The sequence below is a fragment of the Chinchilla lanigera genome, unplaced genomic scaffold (genome assembly GCF_000276665.1).
Source record: "Chinchilla lanigera isolate Chin_1 unplaced genomic scaffold, ChiLan1.0 scaffold00018, whole genome shotgun sequence".
In the NCBI taxonomy this organism is placed as follows: Eukaryota; Metazoa; Chordata; class Mammalia; order Rodentia; family Chinchillidae; genus Chinchilla; species Chinchilla lanigera.
Window position 1 is genome coordinate 15,432,025 of NW_004955419.1, and position 19,912 is coordinate 15,451,936.

The 19,912-nt window shown below is 40.2% G+C and overlaps 1 protein-coding gene across 1 annotated transcript in view; it reads right to left on the reverse strand.

The window, feature by feature from the left end:
- Positions 1–19,912, reverse strand: part of Ugcg (UDP-glucose ceramide glucosyltransferase) — a gene marked incomplete at its 5' end in the record, with an annotated part of 34,469 nt that extends 14,557 nt beyond the window's left edge. The window contains 2 exon segments of the mRNA XM_005382714.2: positions 2,254–2,395; positions 19,738–19,912. Coding sequence (XP_005382771.1) covers positions 2,254–2,395; positions 19,738–19,835 — 240 coding nt within the window.

Sequence of the window (19,912 nt, forward strand, 5' to 3'; positions counted from 1 at the left end):
AAAATTCTTCACATGGCCAGAATTTACTGAAAAGAAACCAGCAAGCCATTTTTAGAGGCAGATACTGAACCCTCTTGCTACTGCTACCATCTATGCGGATGCCAGATGAGTATGAACTTCCTAGAAAATGAACTGTGCCACTGCTCACATTCTTACATTTCATCTCCCAAAACATGTACAACTTAAAAATGGATTTACAAGATACTTAAAGCGCAGAAATCTTTCAGGGCAATTAGTACAGTCTCACCCAAACTAACAGCCAGAAATTCAGAACAAGTACTACCAGTAAATATTTTGCATATATTTAAAATTATTAAAATTTAAAACTTCACTATATATCCAAAAGTATTTTGTTGTCCAACATGGCCTATGATGCTCCAAATCTAATAGAGGAGAAAGTTATTCCCATAATAAAGATGTTTCTCCACTTTGATAAAATGATGTTCACAGTCAAAGCAAATACTGAATGCTGGCCTGGCAGTCATGTGAATATTTTCTGACAACTTGGTTCTCTGGTTACACAAATACTTCATCTGTTCACACTCAGATTTGTGTGATTTCAGTGGTTTAACCTTTACCATCCGGTGGAACATTTCCCACCATGTTTGGTTTTTAAAAGAGCAACTGGAGTAAGATCAAAATTCCCCCTTAGATGGTAGGTATTCCATACTTCCCCTTTACTTTCCAAGTTTTCTATTTACACAGCTAACAATTTAGTTAGAAAATAAAAATATTACTAAAAAACCAGTCTCCTGCATATGCCATTACTCATTTTGTAATGAGCACCAAAACAGCTCTCTCCTCAACCAACTTAAATGCCTCCATGGTATAACATAAATGGCAAAAGACATAAGTAAAGCTAGAGCTCTTGAGATGATTTTGAACTGTGACTTTAAAAATCTTTCTTTAGAAGAAGAAATTAAGTATTAGTTCTTGCTTAAAGTTCATAGTTAATGGACACATATGTTCCCAGGGTTGTCTTTTAAAACTCTTTCTATAATTAAAGTCTGCACTAACTTCCCACTACTTACCAACTCACAGGGGTTACAACATAAAAATTAAACGGCCAAGGATTAAGAGTGGTTAAATGGGGAAGGACAGAATGACACTTACACACTGAGATGTAACATTACATTTCACAATGATGTATGCACATCATTCTAAGCTGCACTCTTAAGACTATTCACAATGAACAAAACTATTCTCCCATTAATAAAAATAATTCTCCTTTGCATTTACTCACATAAGATGGGGCTTGAAAAACTTCCCTTACTCTTATTACAAAGCTTACTTTGTAGTTTTATTTATCATTCTGAGTTATAAAAGGCCATGTTTTAGATTTAATTTTAAAATTTATAAAATTTTATCTTCTTTTAAGGAAATGACCTTCAATTAAATGGATAATACATACATATTGAGATCTCTAAAATTATTAAATATAAACATACACAAGCTGGAAGAAATTATTTTGCTTTACATTACCACTCAATATCTAAACTCTAAAATGCATCATAGCAATAATACAAAAATAACACCAAAAACACTGAGTGACACGCCGGCCTACACACTTAAAAAGCAGTCTCAACGAGGCCATTTATAAAGCTGCAGGGAAGCAGCAAAATCAAAATACAGGAATCTAAATACAAAATCAAAATCTAAACACAGAAACTGAAGAATACCAAATTCCTCTAAGAAAGGAGAGGTGAACTGTTAAAGGGAAACTGTAAAAAGAATACTTCTATCTCAAGAAAACCGAAGCTCCTGAGTATCCTGAGCTTATAGATACACAAATTATATCGATAAGTGGTTGTAAGCAACACAACACAATTAGGGATTCAAAATCTGGACAGTAAGAAATGAAAAATTAGGTAAGATGAAGTCCTACTATGTCACGTATTTCAACTTATTCTTGATTTAAAGTCAGTTTCAAAGGGGATTCCTGTTAGTCTAGCTGTCTCGTGTCCCATTTCATACCGATAAACAGTTTTCTTGCTCTTCCTACCAGCACTTGACAATGTCTGCATTCCGGGTCTCTGAGGGCTTTCTACATCAGATGGACACTTGGGTAGTCAGAAAGGGACTTCCCACCCATCACTGTCCTGCGACTATTACTACTGCATTGTATGAGGCCAAGATCATGGTGAATTTTCAACACTGCCCCCTATACAGTGTTGCAATCCCTAAGTATTTACAACGAGAGAAAAACAAACCCATGGGCAAGCCCATTCCTAACCAGTAAAACTCTGTACTTACTTTGGGATAATCCAATTCAAAGAATGTCTCCAAGTTGTTGATTAGATTAGGGTCTACCCCTTTCAGTGGTTTCAGCAGCGACACACCCGGGAGCTTGCTATATGGCTGTTTGTCTGTTGCCTTCTTGTTGAGGTGTAATCGGCTAAAAAGCAAATGACATAAATTATTGCTACAGAATATAGTAATGCTACACCAAAGTAAAGCACATATGATCTATTAATAAATTGCTATGCTGCACTGTAAACTGAGTTTTATTTTAAAGCTGACATTTTTCCAAAGCAGAAGACCTGAAAATGAAGGGAAGTAACACTAAGCAAGCTTCCACTTTAGGAAAACCAGAACTAAGCAGAATGAATGTTCCAGCAAAGATCAGAACTTAGATGTGCTCTCTGTCTATTGTTTATTGCTGATGCTTCAAAACTATGCCAAATGTAGAGGGGGAATCTCAATTCATGGTGAAGAAATAAATGACAGTGTTCGCCCACTTTATTACTGCCCTTCCTCTCAAAATGCCATCAAAATGACCAAATAACTATAAAAATAGGTAAAATAAAATTCTTATCCATACCAGAAAAATGCAGAAAGATAATGCAAATGTTTGAGAAAATCCTATAATAAACAGTCCAGATAATATACAATTAAAAATGCCAAGCAACCTGCACAAAAGCAAGAAAATGGGATTATCAAAAACTCCCAATACTCCAAAGCAAAGAAAGGCCGGAGTAGAACAGAGGGAAGTTGCAAGTAAGAAAAAAAAAAAAAAATCACAATGAGAAAAATGTCTATTAATGACATGAAGCTATTATCGGTATCAGCAGTTAACAGAGAAGTTGGCCCCGGTTCTCACTGCTGGAACATTCCACAGCGCTACGGCACTAGGTTCCATGAAGAAAACCCTGCCAGTCGGAGAAGGGAGAAGGAGCCCCAATTAACATCAGGCTGTCCAAACAAGAGATGCCACTCAGCGGAATGGCAAGGCCTCCGAGGTCACTGAAGACTTCCTCTCTAGCTCTTGTAATCACACTGCAAAGACTTCTCATCATCAAGGCTGCAAGTACTCAACAGTACTCAGACGGTAGAACAATCATGGATCCGTCTGCAAGACGTTTTAAAAACACGTTTTCCCACATTCTACTATCTCAAAATCAATGGCATCTTATAATTACTGCCAGCCAGATGGCAATCCTGACAGTACCATGAAAAAATACCCAAAAGACCTTCTTTTACAAAAAAAAAAAAAACAGAACAACCAATCCAACCCAACCCAACACCACTAGTATCAACTCATCGCTGATTCAAAGAACTACACTATGAATCTATGAAGCACTTCTCCAAGCATACCACCAGCACCACTACCTAGATCAATCAGCGAAGGCTCACGCCCAGTTAATTAAGGCCAGGGTGCACAGCAGCCAACTCCTGTTTCCAAATGGCCGCAGAAACACTTTTATAGCAACAAGTTATCCACAATAGAACATTTTGAAATTGACAAAAAACTTGTCCTAGCAGTGCTACCCAAAGTGTTGTCCAAGAATGGCTTTTCACTGGTCTGTAATAAGGAGACCAATGTAAAGAGGAAAGGTTTACAGTAATCTGACATCAATCCAAACATGTGACCATCGATTTATTTTTCTCTTTAGTTTGCCAAAATTATCAGCCTATGGCAGATTAGAAAAGTTCAAAAACTAATTATAAACTAACAGTTTGGAAAACATTGATCTACAGAGTTCACCTAGAGGGCTACACAGAGACAAAATGACTATTTAAAACTTACACAGCCAGAAAAATGGTCACTCTCCCATTCCTAACAAAACAGCAGACCAGGTATCTGGAGAAACCTGCAGGACATCTAGCCTGCTGGCAGGAAAAGTCTGTATCCCACATTTAACTGACTGAACTAGTAACAGGTTCACATGGTTGAAATCACTAAAAATATAAAGAGGTTCTCTCATAAAAGCCACCACCCACCTCTACCCACCTCCCATCTACCTAATTCCAAGGACTGCTTCCACAGCATTATTAACATGTTCACAAAGGGACCATAATGTACATGGCTCACTGCCTGGCAGCTATGATTTTAATTTGATCATTCCCGCTGGCTTGAACCATTAATGGTACATGTATGGCTGTCCCATTGGGTGGCTCATACCACTTCTCAGGAGGTTTATGATTACAATAATGCAAAGAAAGACGTGATTTAACAGACCAAATCTCATCATATTACAGTTCCTTAAGCAAAACATTGAAATGGTGTAAGATCAATAAAAGTGATTATTTCTGTTTGTACCTCCCGTGATACAAGCTGCACAACAGGACAGTCATGCATGCATCACAGGTGGCTCAAGTCTGCAGGAACAGGTTAATTTCTTACCTATCCTTCCAGAGATATCTTAAAATATATACAGGCCAAAACATACACACAAACACACGGACAGTGAATGTATCCACACATATCTATACAGGCACTATCTTCTCTTTTATACTTCAAACAAGTTAGAGCATGTTTTAAATACAAGACTAAACTCTTCGGAAAAAAAATTTCAGAAGCCGACAACATCAGATATAAGAAACTCCACAGGGAGTGTGTGCTGGGGCTGATGCCTGCCTCAGGGCTACCTGTGGATCCCAGGCCTAGAGATGGAGACAAATCTTGCACAAGAATGATAGGAAATATGTTCTAAGAGTCTTACATAAATCAAATCCCTCAGAGGCAAAGCAGGAAAATCCTGGCACTCACAGAGGTAGGGTTGCTGTTTATCTTGCACTCAGTTCTGAGGGTTGTGGAATAAAAGGAAAAAGTCTTCCTGGAAAACACCTCCCATGTGAGTTTAGGGCTCAGAATGCAAAGTAACTGTGTTGCCTGAACAAAACCCAAGAGAAAGAATGAGAGAAACCATCACCCATCACCATGACTAGTCGACAAGAACCACACACGGTCTAGAAACAAAACTGCGGGCTAGATTCCCGGAAATGAGCCAGAATGCATCAGAGACAATGAGAGGTGAAGACAGACGTCATGAAATAGTTCAAGATACGGATGACAGGATAAAAGGGTCTAACATTTCAGTAGTTTTCATCTATTTTGCCCCATTAGGTGATATAAGAAATTGTCTCAAAACACACAAAGTGTGGAGCAATTTACAGAGAAACCTAGCCCACTAATAATTCCATAGAATTTGACAAGCTTTAGATTAAAAACTGTACTACTCTCACAGCTTTATAGTTTTGGTAAAGTTCGGAATGTATCCTGCGTCCCTTTTCCTTTATTAAGATGTTTTACTTTAAATAATTTAGATACACCCTCTATCCTCCTATCCTCTAAAGCTCTTCATAGCAAGAATACAGTATGTTATCACAGATTCATTCTGACTCCTCAAACAATGAAGGCTTAATTAAGGATGAAGAGAACTGGCATTCTATCTGAAATTTCTACTCAAAATTATAAGCCAGATTATACTCTAAGACCTTTTATTCTTTTGTTTTTGTTTTTTTTCCGGTATCGGGAATCAAACTCAGGACCTCGTGCTTGCCAGGCAGGCACTATGCCGCTGAGCTAAATCCCCAGCCCCTGTAAGACCTTTTAAAAGTCTCACTATTTTCCTTCCATACTCTAAGGGGTATGCCTGGAGTGTACTCCCTAGGACAGTGATGGTGGACCCAAACCGCAACCCAAGACCCACTTATTTACCGCAAAGTGCCAACACTGCTATTAAACCTGAATACTGAGGTTTCACTTTAGAAAAAATAACTCACACATTAACATCTTTTGTCTTAAAAGAAAAACAACACCAGTGCATGCCACAGGTTCACCACCATTGCCCTTGGATATGACATCCTCCAAATGTGCGTGATGTCCCCGGTGGTCTCAGTGGTGGAGTCCTCCAGTGCACCAGCTTTGAGGGGCTCTGACTGGGCCTTACAAAGTTTACTGTTTCAAACACGTTCTTACTGTTTCTCAGCTGAGTGCTTCTGCATAGCCAGACAGTAGGAATTCAAGCCGATGGCCTCTACATGTTGCATACACAGGATTTCTCACGAATTTCCATAGGATTTCTCATGGATTTCCATAGGATTTCTCATGGAGTCCATTGCTACCCGCAGACTACAGCAGACAGATGACTTTTTTGTTTTAATTTTTTGAGACAGGGTCTCGCTATGCAGTTCAGGTTATCCTTGAGCTCACTTTGTAGGCCAGGCTGGTCTCGACCTCGCAACGATCTTCCTGCCTCAGCCTCCGGAGTGCTGGGATTACAGGCGTGCACCACCACACCCTACTAAAATGACTTTTTTTTTTTGCCAGGATCCTGAGTCTATCACTTTCTCAGTTCCCAATTCTGTACTGAGAATCCAGTTCTACTCTCCTGGTATGCATTTACCTTGCAGCCTTGACATTCTGTTGAAATATAACATACATATTGTAAAGCCACGCATGAAACAAAAGTATTACTAGAATCCCAAAGACCTAGCCTGTCCCCTTGTATTTACTTCTTCTATTTACTACTTTCCTCTTGGCTAATCACTACCTTGACTGCTAACACCACGAACTAGTTTTGCTAGTTTCAAATTCTATGAAAATATAATCCCACTGGATACACCCTTTGGCTAGTTTCTTTAGCCAAATTATGTTAGTGAGTCATCCATGCTGCTACATTTGGTTAGTTTATTCTTTCTCAATAAAGTACAATGTTTCTTGTCCATACACCACATTTTACTTTCCGTTGAGAGTTCAGTTGTTTCAGTTTGATGCTATTATGGATAATGTACAGCTTTGTCTCTGTCCTTACATAGATTTATTAAAAAGGGTGGTCCCCCACCCCTTGGACCTTCAACTTTTGAAAAGACGAAGAAACAAAAAAATGAAATTACTGTACTCTCCTACTCAGAGGGGGGAAAATCAGACAAAATACAGCAAACAAGGCATTAAAGAGGACAGTGATTCCTGAGACAAAACAAGTGAGTGCTACAACTGCCCTAGCTTGCAGCTTTGAGACCATTTCCAGGCTACGGTACAGGGATGGGGGAATTGTGCAGAGGGGATGGAGCTGAATACAGAAAAATGTTTTTCTGCAACACTGTCAGGTACACAAAGAACTGGGAAAATAGAAACAATGATGGGAGAAAAAGCAGTAAACGGAAATGAACCCAGAAATGTTGCTGGGGAAGTGTTATAAAAAGAATTAAGATGTATCACAGGCATGTGCATACTCCACACAATGAATGTAATCCTTCTGTACCACAAACATGTGCCTTTAGCAGAAGGAAATGTTGCTGGGATTAGACTTAGCAGACAAGACTGACTCACTGCTTTGCATTCCCTCTTCATCTCTGGAACATGGAGATTTTCCTGTCTTGTTTTCAAGTTGTGTGTTATCATCACAGCAATTCCACAAGTTTAGAATGGGGCAGGTGGCTTTCACCTGGGCACAGGCTACTTTCCATCCGGAAGTAACTCCTGTCCTATCCTCTGCAAGTGCAGTGTGACACAGGCTGTCATTGAGGCATGTTTACAACACTTTTGGAGGAGAGAGAAAGAAGCCGTCTAACTTTTGTTAAGAGGTGCTCCTTTAAGGCTTTCACACCCCAAGCATGTGCTAGGGCGCTTGAGAGAAATTCTAGGTCTGACCCTCTACAGCCCCCCACAACTGCTGAAACAAGACCTGCTTTTTAACAAAGCTTCAGGTGATTTGCGAGCACAGTCAAGCTTGGAAAGCACTGCTTTAAGACTCTGCTCTAAGCTCTTCCTCAGCTTTCAGTACAAGGCTGAAAAGGTAGCTCACCTTTTCTGCAAGAAATACTGTGAAAAGTCCAAAAAGAAACAACTAGAATTGTTTTTGTAATTATAGAAGGGAATAAAATAGAAGTACCAAAAGCCAGGCATGGTGGCGCACACCTGTAATCCCAGCACTTGGGAGGCTGAGGCAGGAGGATCGTTGTGAGTTCGAGACCAGCCTGTGCTACAAAGTGAGCTCAAGGCCAGCCTGGATTGCATAGCGAGACCCTGTCTCAAAAAGAAAAAAAAAAAAAAAAAGTAGCAGAGCTGGAAGGCAGAGAGAAATATTTGAAAAGTACAGAAGAAAAAAAGTGCATAGGTCGAAAATGTAGCAGAAGGATGCACTGGAAATGAAGAATAAAGAGAAAGTAAGAATTCAGAAATCATGGGGCTTGCCCAATCATTGGTGAGAAGGCTGGTGTGGTTAGCGAAGGTACACATGGACACCCAGGTTTGCATTTAACAGTAGTACCTATTACAAAATCTGGGCACAAGAAGAGATAGGAAGTATAACGAGCACTGAGCACAGTACTAAACAGTTGTTCTTAAGACATGTAACAAGAGGTCACATCTTATGATCCAGCTGGAGTCTACATCTGCAGTTTCTTAAGCATCTCAGACGATCCTGAGGTAGGCTTGATACTGGCGATGAACACGGAACGGTGAACCTCACCTGAAGAACCACCACAGCAGACTAAATTTCCAACGGCCCAGCAAAGCGGTGGTACAGAAGCTATAGACCGAATTTTTAAAATTCTTGAATAAATGAAAAGGAAACAAACAGATGCAGAGCTCAGAGGTAAGGTTAGCTCAGAGATAAAAATATGGGAGCCAGTCACACTCTATTCAGAGGCAGTCAAGAGTAAAAATATAGAACCAGTAGCACACGAAGGAGACAAAGAGCGAGTGGTGATCAAAAGTAGAAAGACAGCTGGGGTAACACTATAATCAGAGGACTCATGAGGACGGCTGTTTTATTTTTCAATGGGTCAAGAAAGAACATTAAGTACAGAAAAGAGGTCAAGAAAATAACTGAATTAATTAAATTAACCAATGTCCACTATGTATTTAGTGACTTCTATGCCCTGGTGTCAGGGACACTGCAGTTGATGGAATGTAGGGTAGACTGATTAAAACCAGGTTAAAGAGAAAGTGAATGGGACGTGAAAAATGACAACAGTGAATAAACACTAGTTTCTCTGAAACCTGCTGGTGAGGGAAAACGGCTGCAGAGCAGCTAGGTGAAGAGGAAGGATTTTTAGTTCAATTTTGAAAGCAAACTTGAACACATAAGCTAAGGACAAAGAGCTAGCCAAAAGGTAGAGAAAGAAAATTTAAAAAAGAAAATAGCAAGATACGCTTCACAGTGTCAAGCAGGAAGTTAAGGTAATCTGCCAAGAATATGGTACAACAGCGAAGATTTAGTAGAGTTAACGGATGACAGCACTAAATATAGCAACAAAATACTAGCAGAGCGCACTGTAGGCTTAGTGAGATCTGAGACCATGAATGTGTAGTAGTACTAATCCGCGTGGCGTGTGATTACCCTCCGCGGGAGTCTGCAAGTTGAGAAGCTATAAATTATGGGATGGATTCGGGATAACAGGGCAGACTAAGAGGAGGCCCCAGCAAGGTGAGGCAAGGCAAGAGGTAGGACAATCAAGTGCTGAACTGTGCGTTCTGGGCTAACTAGTGAATTAAATGAAGCCAACAGGAGGTAAGTGCTGGATCCAGTGGTGGACAATCAGCCAAGGCAGTCCTCCTCAACTGAGGCTGCACATCAAAAGCACCCGGGGAAGTTTTTACAAAGACCTGATACCACAATCAATTAAGTCAGACTCAGGCAGCAGTATTTTTTTTTTAGCCTTCCATGTAACTCCAAACTCAAAGCAGAGAAGGACAGGCCTAGGAAGTACACTGTCGCAGGAGAAGAAGAGGGTGAGACGGAGACCTCTGAACCCACCAGCAGTTATGAAACTGCAGCCTGTGAAGGAACAGCTCAGCGGTGTGCGAATGGGAAGAGTGAAAGAGGAGAACAAACAGGGCCTTCTGCACCTCCATCCCAATGTTTCCAATTGCCATACACTAAGACTCACAGAAAACACAGAAATTCCCATACAGATACCCGTCCCTATGATTTACTTCCGGGGTTATTTTTTAGGTGATCTCTGGCAGTCTACAACATGATGTAAGAGCACAGGCTGGTAGCAGGCTGCCTGGGTTCCTTCTGCAGGCTGCTACCTGTGCCCTTGAACAAGTTACTTCTTTATCTTGAAATTTTTAAAAAACAGTGGGCATAATAGTTCCTACCTCGGGGTAGCTTTAAGAAACACATGAGATTAAGCAACAAAGTAAACATTCAATGATAACTACTATTTGTAACAATAAACAAAAGCCATACTCTGCTGTAACTTCAAGGACATTTTCCACCAAAAATAACTTCTGTATATTACCATAGTTCTGAAAAGGAGGTAAGATAGAAGACAGGTAGAAGGGAGAAAAGGGGGGAAAAAAAATCACAATTCAAAACTTGTAATTTTAGGAAGGTTACCGCTTCAGGACACAATCAAAGCTACCCAAGGTTATCCTTATCTGTACTCCCTAGGTTTACTTAGGGTTTTTTCTTCTTAGGCCATCACACCAAAATTCCTTAAAGATACTACAAATGGCACATGAGGTGGGAGGCTAAGGCAGGTGTCTCAGGCCACCGTGGGTTACACAGTGAGTTCAAGGCCAGCCTGAACTAGAGAACTGAATCACAGAGGGACACCGCCTTTCAAAAAACCCAAAAGAAAAAAGAGAAAGAGATTCAGAACAAATATTTTTAAGCAAACAACTCCACCACTCATTAAAAAAAATACAACGGACTGGGTTCATGCCTACCTCAAGCAAAACGGGCCATCCTTGTTTTGATATAGGGGAAAGAAACTCCCAATCCACCAGCTAGATGTCCAAAACTCCCTCAAATCTAGGAATGAATTCCAGGGACAATGGAGGTTAAGAGTAGGAAGAACTTATTGAAAGGAAGAGAAGCTTCTGTCAAAGAGGGACAGAAGGGGGCCCGGGAAGTGGGTTGTCCACCGACCCACTTTTCTAAAGGCTGCTTACTGAACAAAGCCACAAGGTGAGGCAGGTTCAATGTGGGCCAGAACTATATTCAGTCAGTGCAGTAAGATTAGAAGTCTAGCCGCTTAGGTAGTATTGATCCAATGGAGAAGAACCACAAGATGGGTGTGAGGTGGGACAAAACTATGGGGAACCAGTAAAATTATGACACGTATAGTCACTTAAGTAATATGGATTAAATGGGGATCAAACTGGGAAGCAAGTCACGTAGCATGAAATATTTAGGATACTGTATTTAAAGTTTTATTTGTTTTGGGTTTTTTTTTTTTGTTTTTCTTCTGGTACCAGGAATCGAACTCAGGACCTTGCACTTGCCAGGCAGGCACTGTGCCACTGAGATAAATCCTCAGCCCCTGTGTTTAAAGTTTTAGAGTAATCCAAAAGTGTAACAACAAAGCAGGCAGATAACCACAATCATTATTCATTTAAAAAGCCTGTTACTGTTTTGTTGCTTTAGCTGCGTTTTCCTTTGGAGTAGTACATGAGTTCTCAGTCGGGTGAAGATGCTCCATAGCTCCAGCTTCTCTTACTGCCCAATCCTCAGAGCCTGCTTCAAAGTTCCAGGTGAGGGCAATGTTCTGGGCATCAGGTGCAGCAGGGGCTTTGGGATTTTAACAACACTCTTAGTTCTCCTAAAATAAAATGTTCCCTCTATTTAATTTTCAGGAATTTGATTTTATTACATTCTCAGTGAGAACAGAGAATGGGCTTCCTATATAGCTTGTCAATGGTTTTGATTTCAGGTTTCAAGAATAAAGTGATACTAAAACTTAAGTGGGCAATTTGAGGAAGTTAGCACAGAAAATTTTGAATACATGTATCTAATGAAATCTAGAGTCACGCCACTAAAAAAAAATCAGTCAGGTTATTAAGACATCGCCACCTCCAAGGCCGTGGAGGGAGACAGGGACAGAAAAATCTCACAGCAGTGTTGCTGCAGGGCTGGACCTACCCCTGGGCCAGCAGCGGGACACAGGAGTGGAAGCACCTAGTTGGTGCTGTCTCAGAGTATCTTCCATCACCTGAAGTCCAAAGATTGGGAGGGATGAATCACAGATAAAAGAGATAAATCATAGATAAAATCATAGATAAAAGCCATGAAGGCCTCTTGCTTTTATCGTTGTCAAACTATATCTGTTCAGGAACGCTTCAAAAAGAACTCCAGGTGACAGTAATAAATATTCAGGAGTTCTGTGGGACTTCACAGCTGCTTCATCCTAATGAACCCTAACTGGCTCTGGACTAATGGGATGGCCTTATGTTACCTCATTTATTTTTATTTCCTACATCCCGATCTCTAAAGCTACTACTGTCTTTTTCATCATTTTAGCTGATGTTTTAGTCTCCTCTCTCCCAGTTGAGTCCATGTTTGGTTTCAACTAATTTCCTTTATAGCTTTGTATTCTAGTTTACCTTTAGCAAGAGGGGAAGAGTGGTGGGAAGGGAAATCTGTGGAGAGGATGACAGGTGAGAAGAAGGTCAGGTAGTGGGTGGTGCTCTTTCCTCTGCAGGTGGCGGGCAGCAGCCCCTGAAGCACCCTTCCTTCTGTAGTTCCTGGGGCCACAAGTGAGGCATGAGAATTTCACTTAAGGCTTCCAAGACCGGAATATGGATTTCACAAGGACAAAGGTCACCTTGCTTAATAGCCCCAACTGTGCAGTTTTTATAGTTAATGCTGTGTGCTTCACTTGAACCAATTTATCTAACTCCAGGAATTTATCTCTTCTGCTCCACATCATCAAGCTTGTTAATATTTCACGTAAAATTAGGTTGATTGCTGTGTCAGCAGGTCCCTACTTCACAAGTCTGTGCTCTGGAAGGCTACTGCTATGTTTATGATCAGCAGGTGTCAGGACTAATGCTACTGCCATAAAGCACAAATCCTTTCAAAATGGACTGCATTTAAAGGAGGATTCAGCAGCAGTACAAAACATACCTTTTAGTACAACCTTAACTTTGTTGACCCAAGATTCCCCTGAGCATGAGAAACAACAGTCAATTAGCTACATAGGAAAACAAATGAAGGCTAGGGATGTAGCTCAGAGGTAGAGCCCTTGCCTAGGAAAACTATTTCCACTGGGACAATGGATTCAGATTACAGAACATGAAAGAGTTCACCACCATAGAAAACAACTGGGAGATCTTTAAATTCTCAACAACAATGCAAACCCCACCAAAACAAACTGCATACACATACACAGACTAACCTAGTAAAAGAGTTACCTCCACTGCATAGAAAACAGGTAGAGCACATTGCTTTGCTGATAGCAACTAAGAAACCTAACAGGTGATGTGGACTTACAGAACACCCTCAAATGTGACACGAACTCAAAGGCAGCTAATGAGGGTATCCCTGTTCTCTTTATGTAACTCTATAACTCTACCTTTTTAAAGCTGCATTTAGTGATAAAACTGTTTTGTGCATAAAATAATATCCCGCAGCTGCAGGAAAAGCATGGACAGCTCTTTAGGATTTGCATTTGTGAGCTGATTCAGAATAGCTGTGGGCTCTGCATTCCCAAAGGACAGATCTGAATGCAAGGAATATTTATGTCAAGAATGATATCCCTTTGGAAAACCTTTGAGGGAAAATTCAGATTTAACAAAAACTTTTACTTGTTGAAGGTAAACAAATTATTGTTATAGTCCAGTTTTTATTTTAACTTGAAACTGTTAAGTAATATTGAGATAAATATATATTCCAGTTGGCCTTAGGAGTTTCATTAAAATCTATGATCACTGAGAGTATCCTAAATTCTGACCATGTATCTCGAACTACAATGGCCATCAATCAGAGTGAATTAACAAATTAACAGAAATCTAATATTAATACTGGAGAAATCTCTACAGTCAATTACACAACAAGCATTAACTGAGTGTTTAGTAGACCCTGCCGATATGAAAGTAAGTGAGACATCTCTACCTTCAAACTTAAGTTTACAATGTGGTAAATCCAAGGTACTATGCAAAGACTAAAAGGGTACACTTTACCTAATAGGGAAATAAGTCTAAAGTGACTTGAATATACAGCAGTTAAAACACAATGACAGAAAGAAAAATGAAAAGAAAAAAGGCAAGGAGAGAAAATTCTGACGAGAATACATTGCACAGAGGACTGCCAATATCTGAATGCTGCTGAAGACAGATACATGTACAAGGGGATGACTAGCTGCCCACGGAGCTGTATGAGTCTTGAATTTTAATCTGAAGACAGTGGGGAGTCACGGTTTACACAAAGGGAAGGTTACAGTAAGGAGAGTAAACCAGAAGGGGAGTGAGGCTGTGGGCAGTGACACCGGTGAGCCTAGAAGGTCCCAATAATCTATGGGAGGTAGACAGCTGAACTCATGAGGTGGGGAAAGGGAGCCGTAATGCATCAACAGAACCATCAATGAATATCAATGACCTGTAGTTTTCACTTGGTTCTTTAACGTCAGGGTAGTCAAATTCTGTACCTTCCAGGCAGTTTCAAGGGGTTCAAGCACTCAAATGCCTCATTCATTTATCAGATGTATTCCCGCAGTGATGCTGCTGACCGATCCAGCACTTGACCAAAGTCCCCGTGTCCTCAGGACTAGAACCAGAGCAGAAGCTCTCAATTTACATTCAACCAAGACTCAGAATACGGATATATTTATGAATTGAAGGCAAAAGTCTAACTACCTAAATATTCCAAATGCTACAATTTAGGTTAAAAACACTAATTTCTGACAGGTAGTTTGTCTCAATTATACTGATTCAGTGAGTAGGCAAGTTCCATCCAAAATGGGAAGTATTTCCCTACTAGCCTGGCACTTCCAGTCAATTAACAGAAAAAGTATAAAGCCTAATGTAATTATTACGGCATTCTACACAGAAAAATGTAAGAGGTAGAGGGCAGGATGGGAAAAAAGAATAGAGGGGAGGAGAGTAAGGCAAGGTGTCTTGCTTAGATACCCTTATCACCCAGCAAGATAGTTCCAGAGGGATAAAAGGCAAGCAAACTGGTTTTAGACTTTGGTATAATTTCACTGCAGTTCCCAACTAACCAACCATACTAGTTCAAAAAAAAGAGAAAACAAAAAAAATCTCATAAAGATCACTTCAACCGGCCAGGTGTAGAGGTGGTGCATGCACCCTGTAATCCCAGTACTCTGGAGGCTGAGGCAGGAACTGTGAGTTCAAGACCAAACTGGGCTTACATACATATATATATACATACATATATATTCATACATATATATTCAAGACCAGTCTGAACTATGTAGTGAGACCATCTCAAAAAAAAAAAAATTCAATTAATCAATTCTGCCTGTGGAGGCTATAATCAGAGTTGCTTTTTGAGGGGGCATGGTGGCCCATGCCTGTAATCCCAGCACTCAGGAGCTTGAGGCAGGCAGGAGTTCAAGGCCATCCTGGGCTACACAGTGAGTTCCAGGTCAGCCTGAAATGCACAGCAAGACCTTGCCTCAAAAAAACCAAACCAAAACAAAACAAAAATAACCTTAGTTGTTTTTAGAAACTTAAAAATCTGGATAGTCAGACCCTTCTGACAAATACATATCATCCATCCAAAATACGAAAAGACCAAGCTTCAGGAAGGAGCAAGACAGTTGACAGATACCAATGAGCAGAGATGGTTTCAAAACATTGGACATACTGGCTGTCTAGTTAATAAGTTATCAATTTTTAAACTTGCATGCTTATAGAAATGGTAAGACATTTGTGAAACCAGAAAAATATAACTTCGTTGAGCAAGACCTGCTCATTGGATTAATCAAATTCATTTCTGGTTTTTAATACAGGCCAAAATTTAGCTCTTTAGTTCCTAAGAACAGACAACAAAACAAGTCTAAATTAAGTAGATCCCATTACACTGTATTTAATATTTTAAAAATAACTTCAGTTTTGAAGTGCTTTACAGCTCTCCTCAGTAATTTTATTACAATACTTGTATTACTTAAACATTTTAATAATTAGAAGCTTGCAGACTGTATTCCTTAACCAGACATCCAGACACTGAGCCAGATACATTTTCCAAAATAGGTTCCATTTTTACCAGCGGTAAGGACAAGAACAAGTTTTCACAAGAGTATCACTATCTGCTTACTTTCTGTTCTGCTTTATTTCAGAAAATGATTTTACGGTCCATAAAACATTTATCAGAAGCATACCCTTTACGGAAATACTACTTAGCATAGTATTTTAACCAAAATACTGTTGCCAAAGTTCTTTAAACTTGCTTGTTAAATGTTGAGTTCAACTGCAATTATACCAAATACAGTAGTATAAAAAAGAAATATACTTAGTTCTCTACTTGAAAACCACTGGAAGGTATCTTTATTTAAAAAGAAGTATTCACAAGATCCTTGTAATTTAGCAACTCACTCTAACATGGTATAAGTTAATTGCGTTTTGTTTTCATACAACTTTTTGGAAAATCTGTTACTATCAGTAAAACAGTGTTGTGTGGGTCATTAATTACAAAGCCCCTCTCCAGTGCCCAACTAAATGTCTGCTTAAAATCCTTTAGGATTTTAAGAATATGTTTGGTCTTTATCATTAAGCAGAAAAAATAACTTAAAACAACTCCAGAGTTGTCTCTAGTCTGAGTGTAGACACTTCCAGGAGGTTAAGAAATATTAGGATCTATCAGTAATGTTAATTCTGATTACAGCAGTGTGACATTTATCAGTGTGTATAAGTAATGTAGAGGGCAGGCAGAGACTGGCATATCGTAGTCCCAGGTGGAAAGAAGTCCGTTTTCTCCAGAGTCAGCTATACATTTAACAATTTCAAACACATAAGATTACCTAAGACTGTGAAACAAAGAGTCTAAAGTTCAGCTTTAAGTAAAAATGCATAAAAAGTAAAAATTTTTTTGCAAAGACTAAGGAGAGGTCTGCCTCACTAGTTAGTAAAATTTCACTAACTGAAACAGAAGATACTGGTGTAGAAATAGATTTATAAAATGGTACTGGAAGACTTGGAATATACCCAAGTACAAAGAAGAATTTTATAATAAAAAGAGTAGTTTCAAAACAGTGGGATAATCAGGTTATCATCTGATTCATAATTTTGGGACAGGTGGCTATTAAACTAAAATTAGGGCTCTAGATCTCATTATATACCAAAAATATTGGGCATGTTAAAGAATAAAATGCAAAACAAAAACAAAAAACCCCTTAGTACTAAAAGGAAACAGACTTAATACATATAATAATTAGGAGTGGGAATAAAAATTATTACAACAAAGTGGGAAAAACATAAAGAAAAAAAGACTTGCCTACCTGAAACATACTTTTCTCCATGTTAAATATATGGGCAAAGTTGAAAGACAATAAAACAAACTAGAGGAAACACATACACACACACACACACACACACACACTCTGCAACATATGACAGGCAACAAAGGAATTAGCTTTATATTAAAAACAACTTAGCAATAGATTGCAGCGCAGACAAAAGATGTGTATACAGTTTAAAAGCAAATGTAAGTAGCACATAAAATATGGAAAAGTGTTCAACATTACAAGTAAGTACTCCATTAAAAAAAATGAAACGCCTGAGAGTAAGGGAAATGGGGACCCTCATACAATGTTATGAGTACAATGTTAACATTTTTACAGGGCAGTATGTATCAGAGTTTGAAAGGTACACCACTTTTGGTCCAATAATTCCTCCTTCAGAAACGGAAACTTTGAGATACTTCTCAAAGATCTATGTATCAATTCATCACAAGGGCTTAGGGATGTCAGTGGTGGAGCTCTTGCCTAGCACTCAGGAGGCCCAGGGTTTGATGGGAGGGGGGGAGTTAGTTCATTGCAGTGGTGTGTGATAAACTGGAAAAAACTGAAATGCGTATCAGTAACAACGAATATTAGTACCTCATGAACTAAGACACTGTACATCTACCAAAAGCGACAAAGGTGATATACACTTTTTGACCTGAAAAACAAACAGCCGTGACATTCTGCCTGGCAGCTACCCGTGAGGAGCTGCCTTGCTTGTCTTACTTCTCTCATCTAGCACCTGGAACAGTGCCTTGTACAAAACTGTTTTCCAGCAACCATTTATTACACAGACGATTTTAAAAGCCGGTTACAAAACAATAATCATAACATGATCCTTTACCTCTCTCCCTCCTGCCCTCTTCTCTCTCCCTCACACACGCTCCCCACACAGAGAAAAGTATAGCTGGGAGGAGAGTAACAGAAAGGTTATCAGGGTGATGTTGTTTTGGGGTGTACATTTTACCTTTCTTTTTTGTTCCTCTTTGTATTTTCTAAGTTGCTTTCATAGTAAGCTCTCTTTTTTTAGGTTAGACTGGAAAAAGTATTAAAAAATTTAAAGAACACACATATTTAAAAGGAACTCCAGACTGTGTTCAGCAGCTAAAGCTCAAAAACTCAAAAACACTTAGATGCACGACACTGAAAAGTGGCACGTTCTTTCACTTTCAGAGAAAAACACTATCTACAGGCACCATCTTCCTTCAGTACGAAGCCCCACACTATATTAATAAAGTCCAATATTTTAAAAAAGGAAAAACACACTTTTTACGTAGCAAAAAACCCCCAACTGACTCATTTCTTAAAAATCAGCCCCTCTTTCAACATACACCCACCCTATTCCAGTTGCTAAAACCTGTTCCATTTTTATTTTTTTCAGGCTACGAAACCAAGTGAATCTACACCAGTAATGTGCTCTACCACAATCCTTCCATTTATTGACACAGGCAGACTTCATTTCAAAGACACTTAATCGAAGCATTAAAACTAGCCACATGCGCTACACCTCTCTCTTCATCACTATCTGGAATAAAATTATTTGGATTTTTTTCATCGCTGTCTTCCTTCTAGAACGTAAGCTCCTTGAGGACAGGAATTCTGTCCTGCTCACCTCGGTGTCACCAGCTCAAGAACAACGACTGGCATCTAGTAGGCCTGAAGAAGTATTTGTTCAATGACGAAAAGATGCGGAGGGGAAGGATAAAAAAATCTTAACAAAACAATAAACGAGGCACTGAGAGATCAAAAGAAAACCATCCTGAAATGTACACAGTAACCTGTCTCAAACCTATGATGCCAGCTCAGGGTTTTGGTGGACATTTTTCAAGATGGACAGGTGCTTTACACCTATCGAAACACACAGAGCTCTTCCGGAAGAAAATCTACAGGGAGGTCTTTCCAGGTAGCTGGTAAGCAGCGCCCAGAAGAGTGGAAACCGTCATCACTGTATCAGAAATGTGGCCCTTGCCGACAGAAAAAAGGAATACACCATACATCTTGGCCCAGATGAAAAGCCACACGAATCCCCAGTACAATCAACCAAGCAAGCAGCCTTCCGCCTGACACGTACGAGCAGCCTCCTTCCCCCCGCTGTGCAGTCGCTTGCAAACCAGCAACCTCTTCCCCGGTCACTCGTCGCTCCTAAGGACCCTCCACCCCCGCCCGAGCCTGTCCAAGGGGACCGGGGATGGGGGACACCGTCTGAGCCTCACCTTGCTCCACCCCACCCGGCCCGGTCCCCTCCAGGCGCAGAAGCCTCCCGGCCTCGCGGTGCCCGGGATGTCGCCCCTCGCCCCCCGGCAGCCCCTCACTCACGTGTAGATGATGGCCATGAAATGCATCAGCCACAACACCAAGAAGAGGACCAACCCGAACACGGCCATTCCCTGCTGGGCCAGGTCCTGCAGCGCCATCCCCGGCCCGGCCCACTCCGGCCGCCGCCGCGGACAGCGTTCCCGCCCGAGGAGCGCGGGTGGGCGCCCGGTGCGGG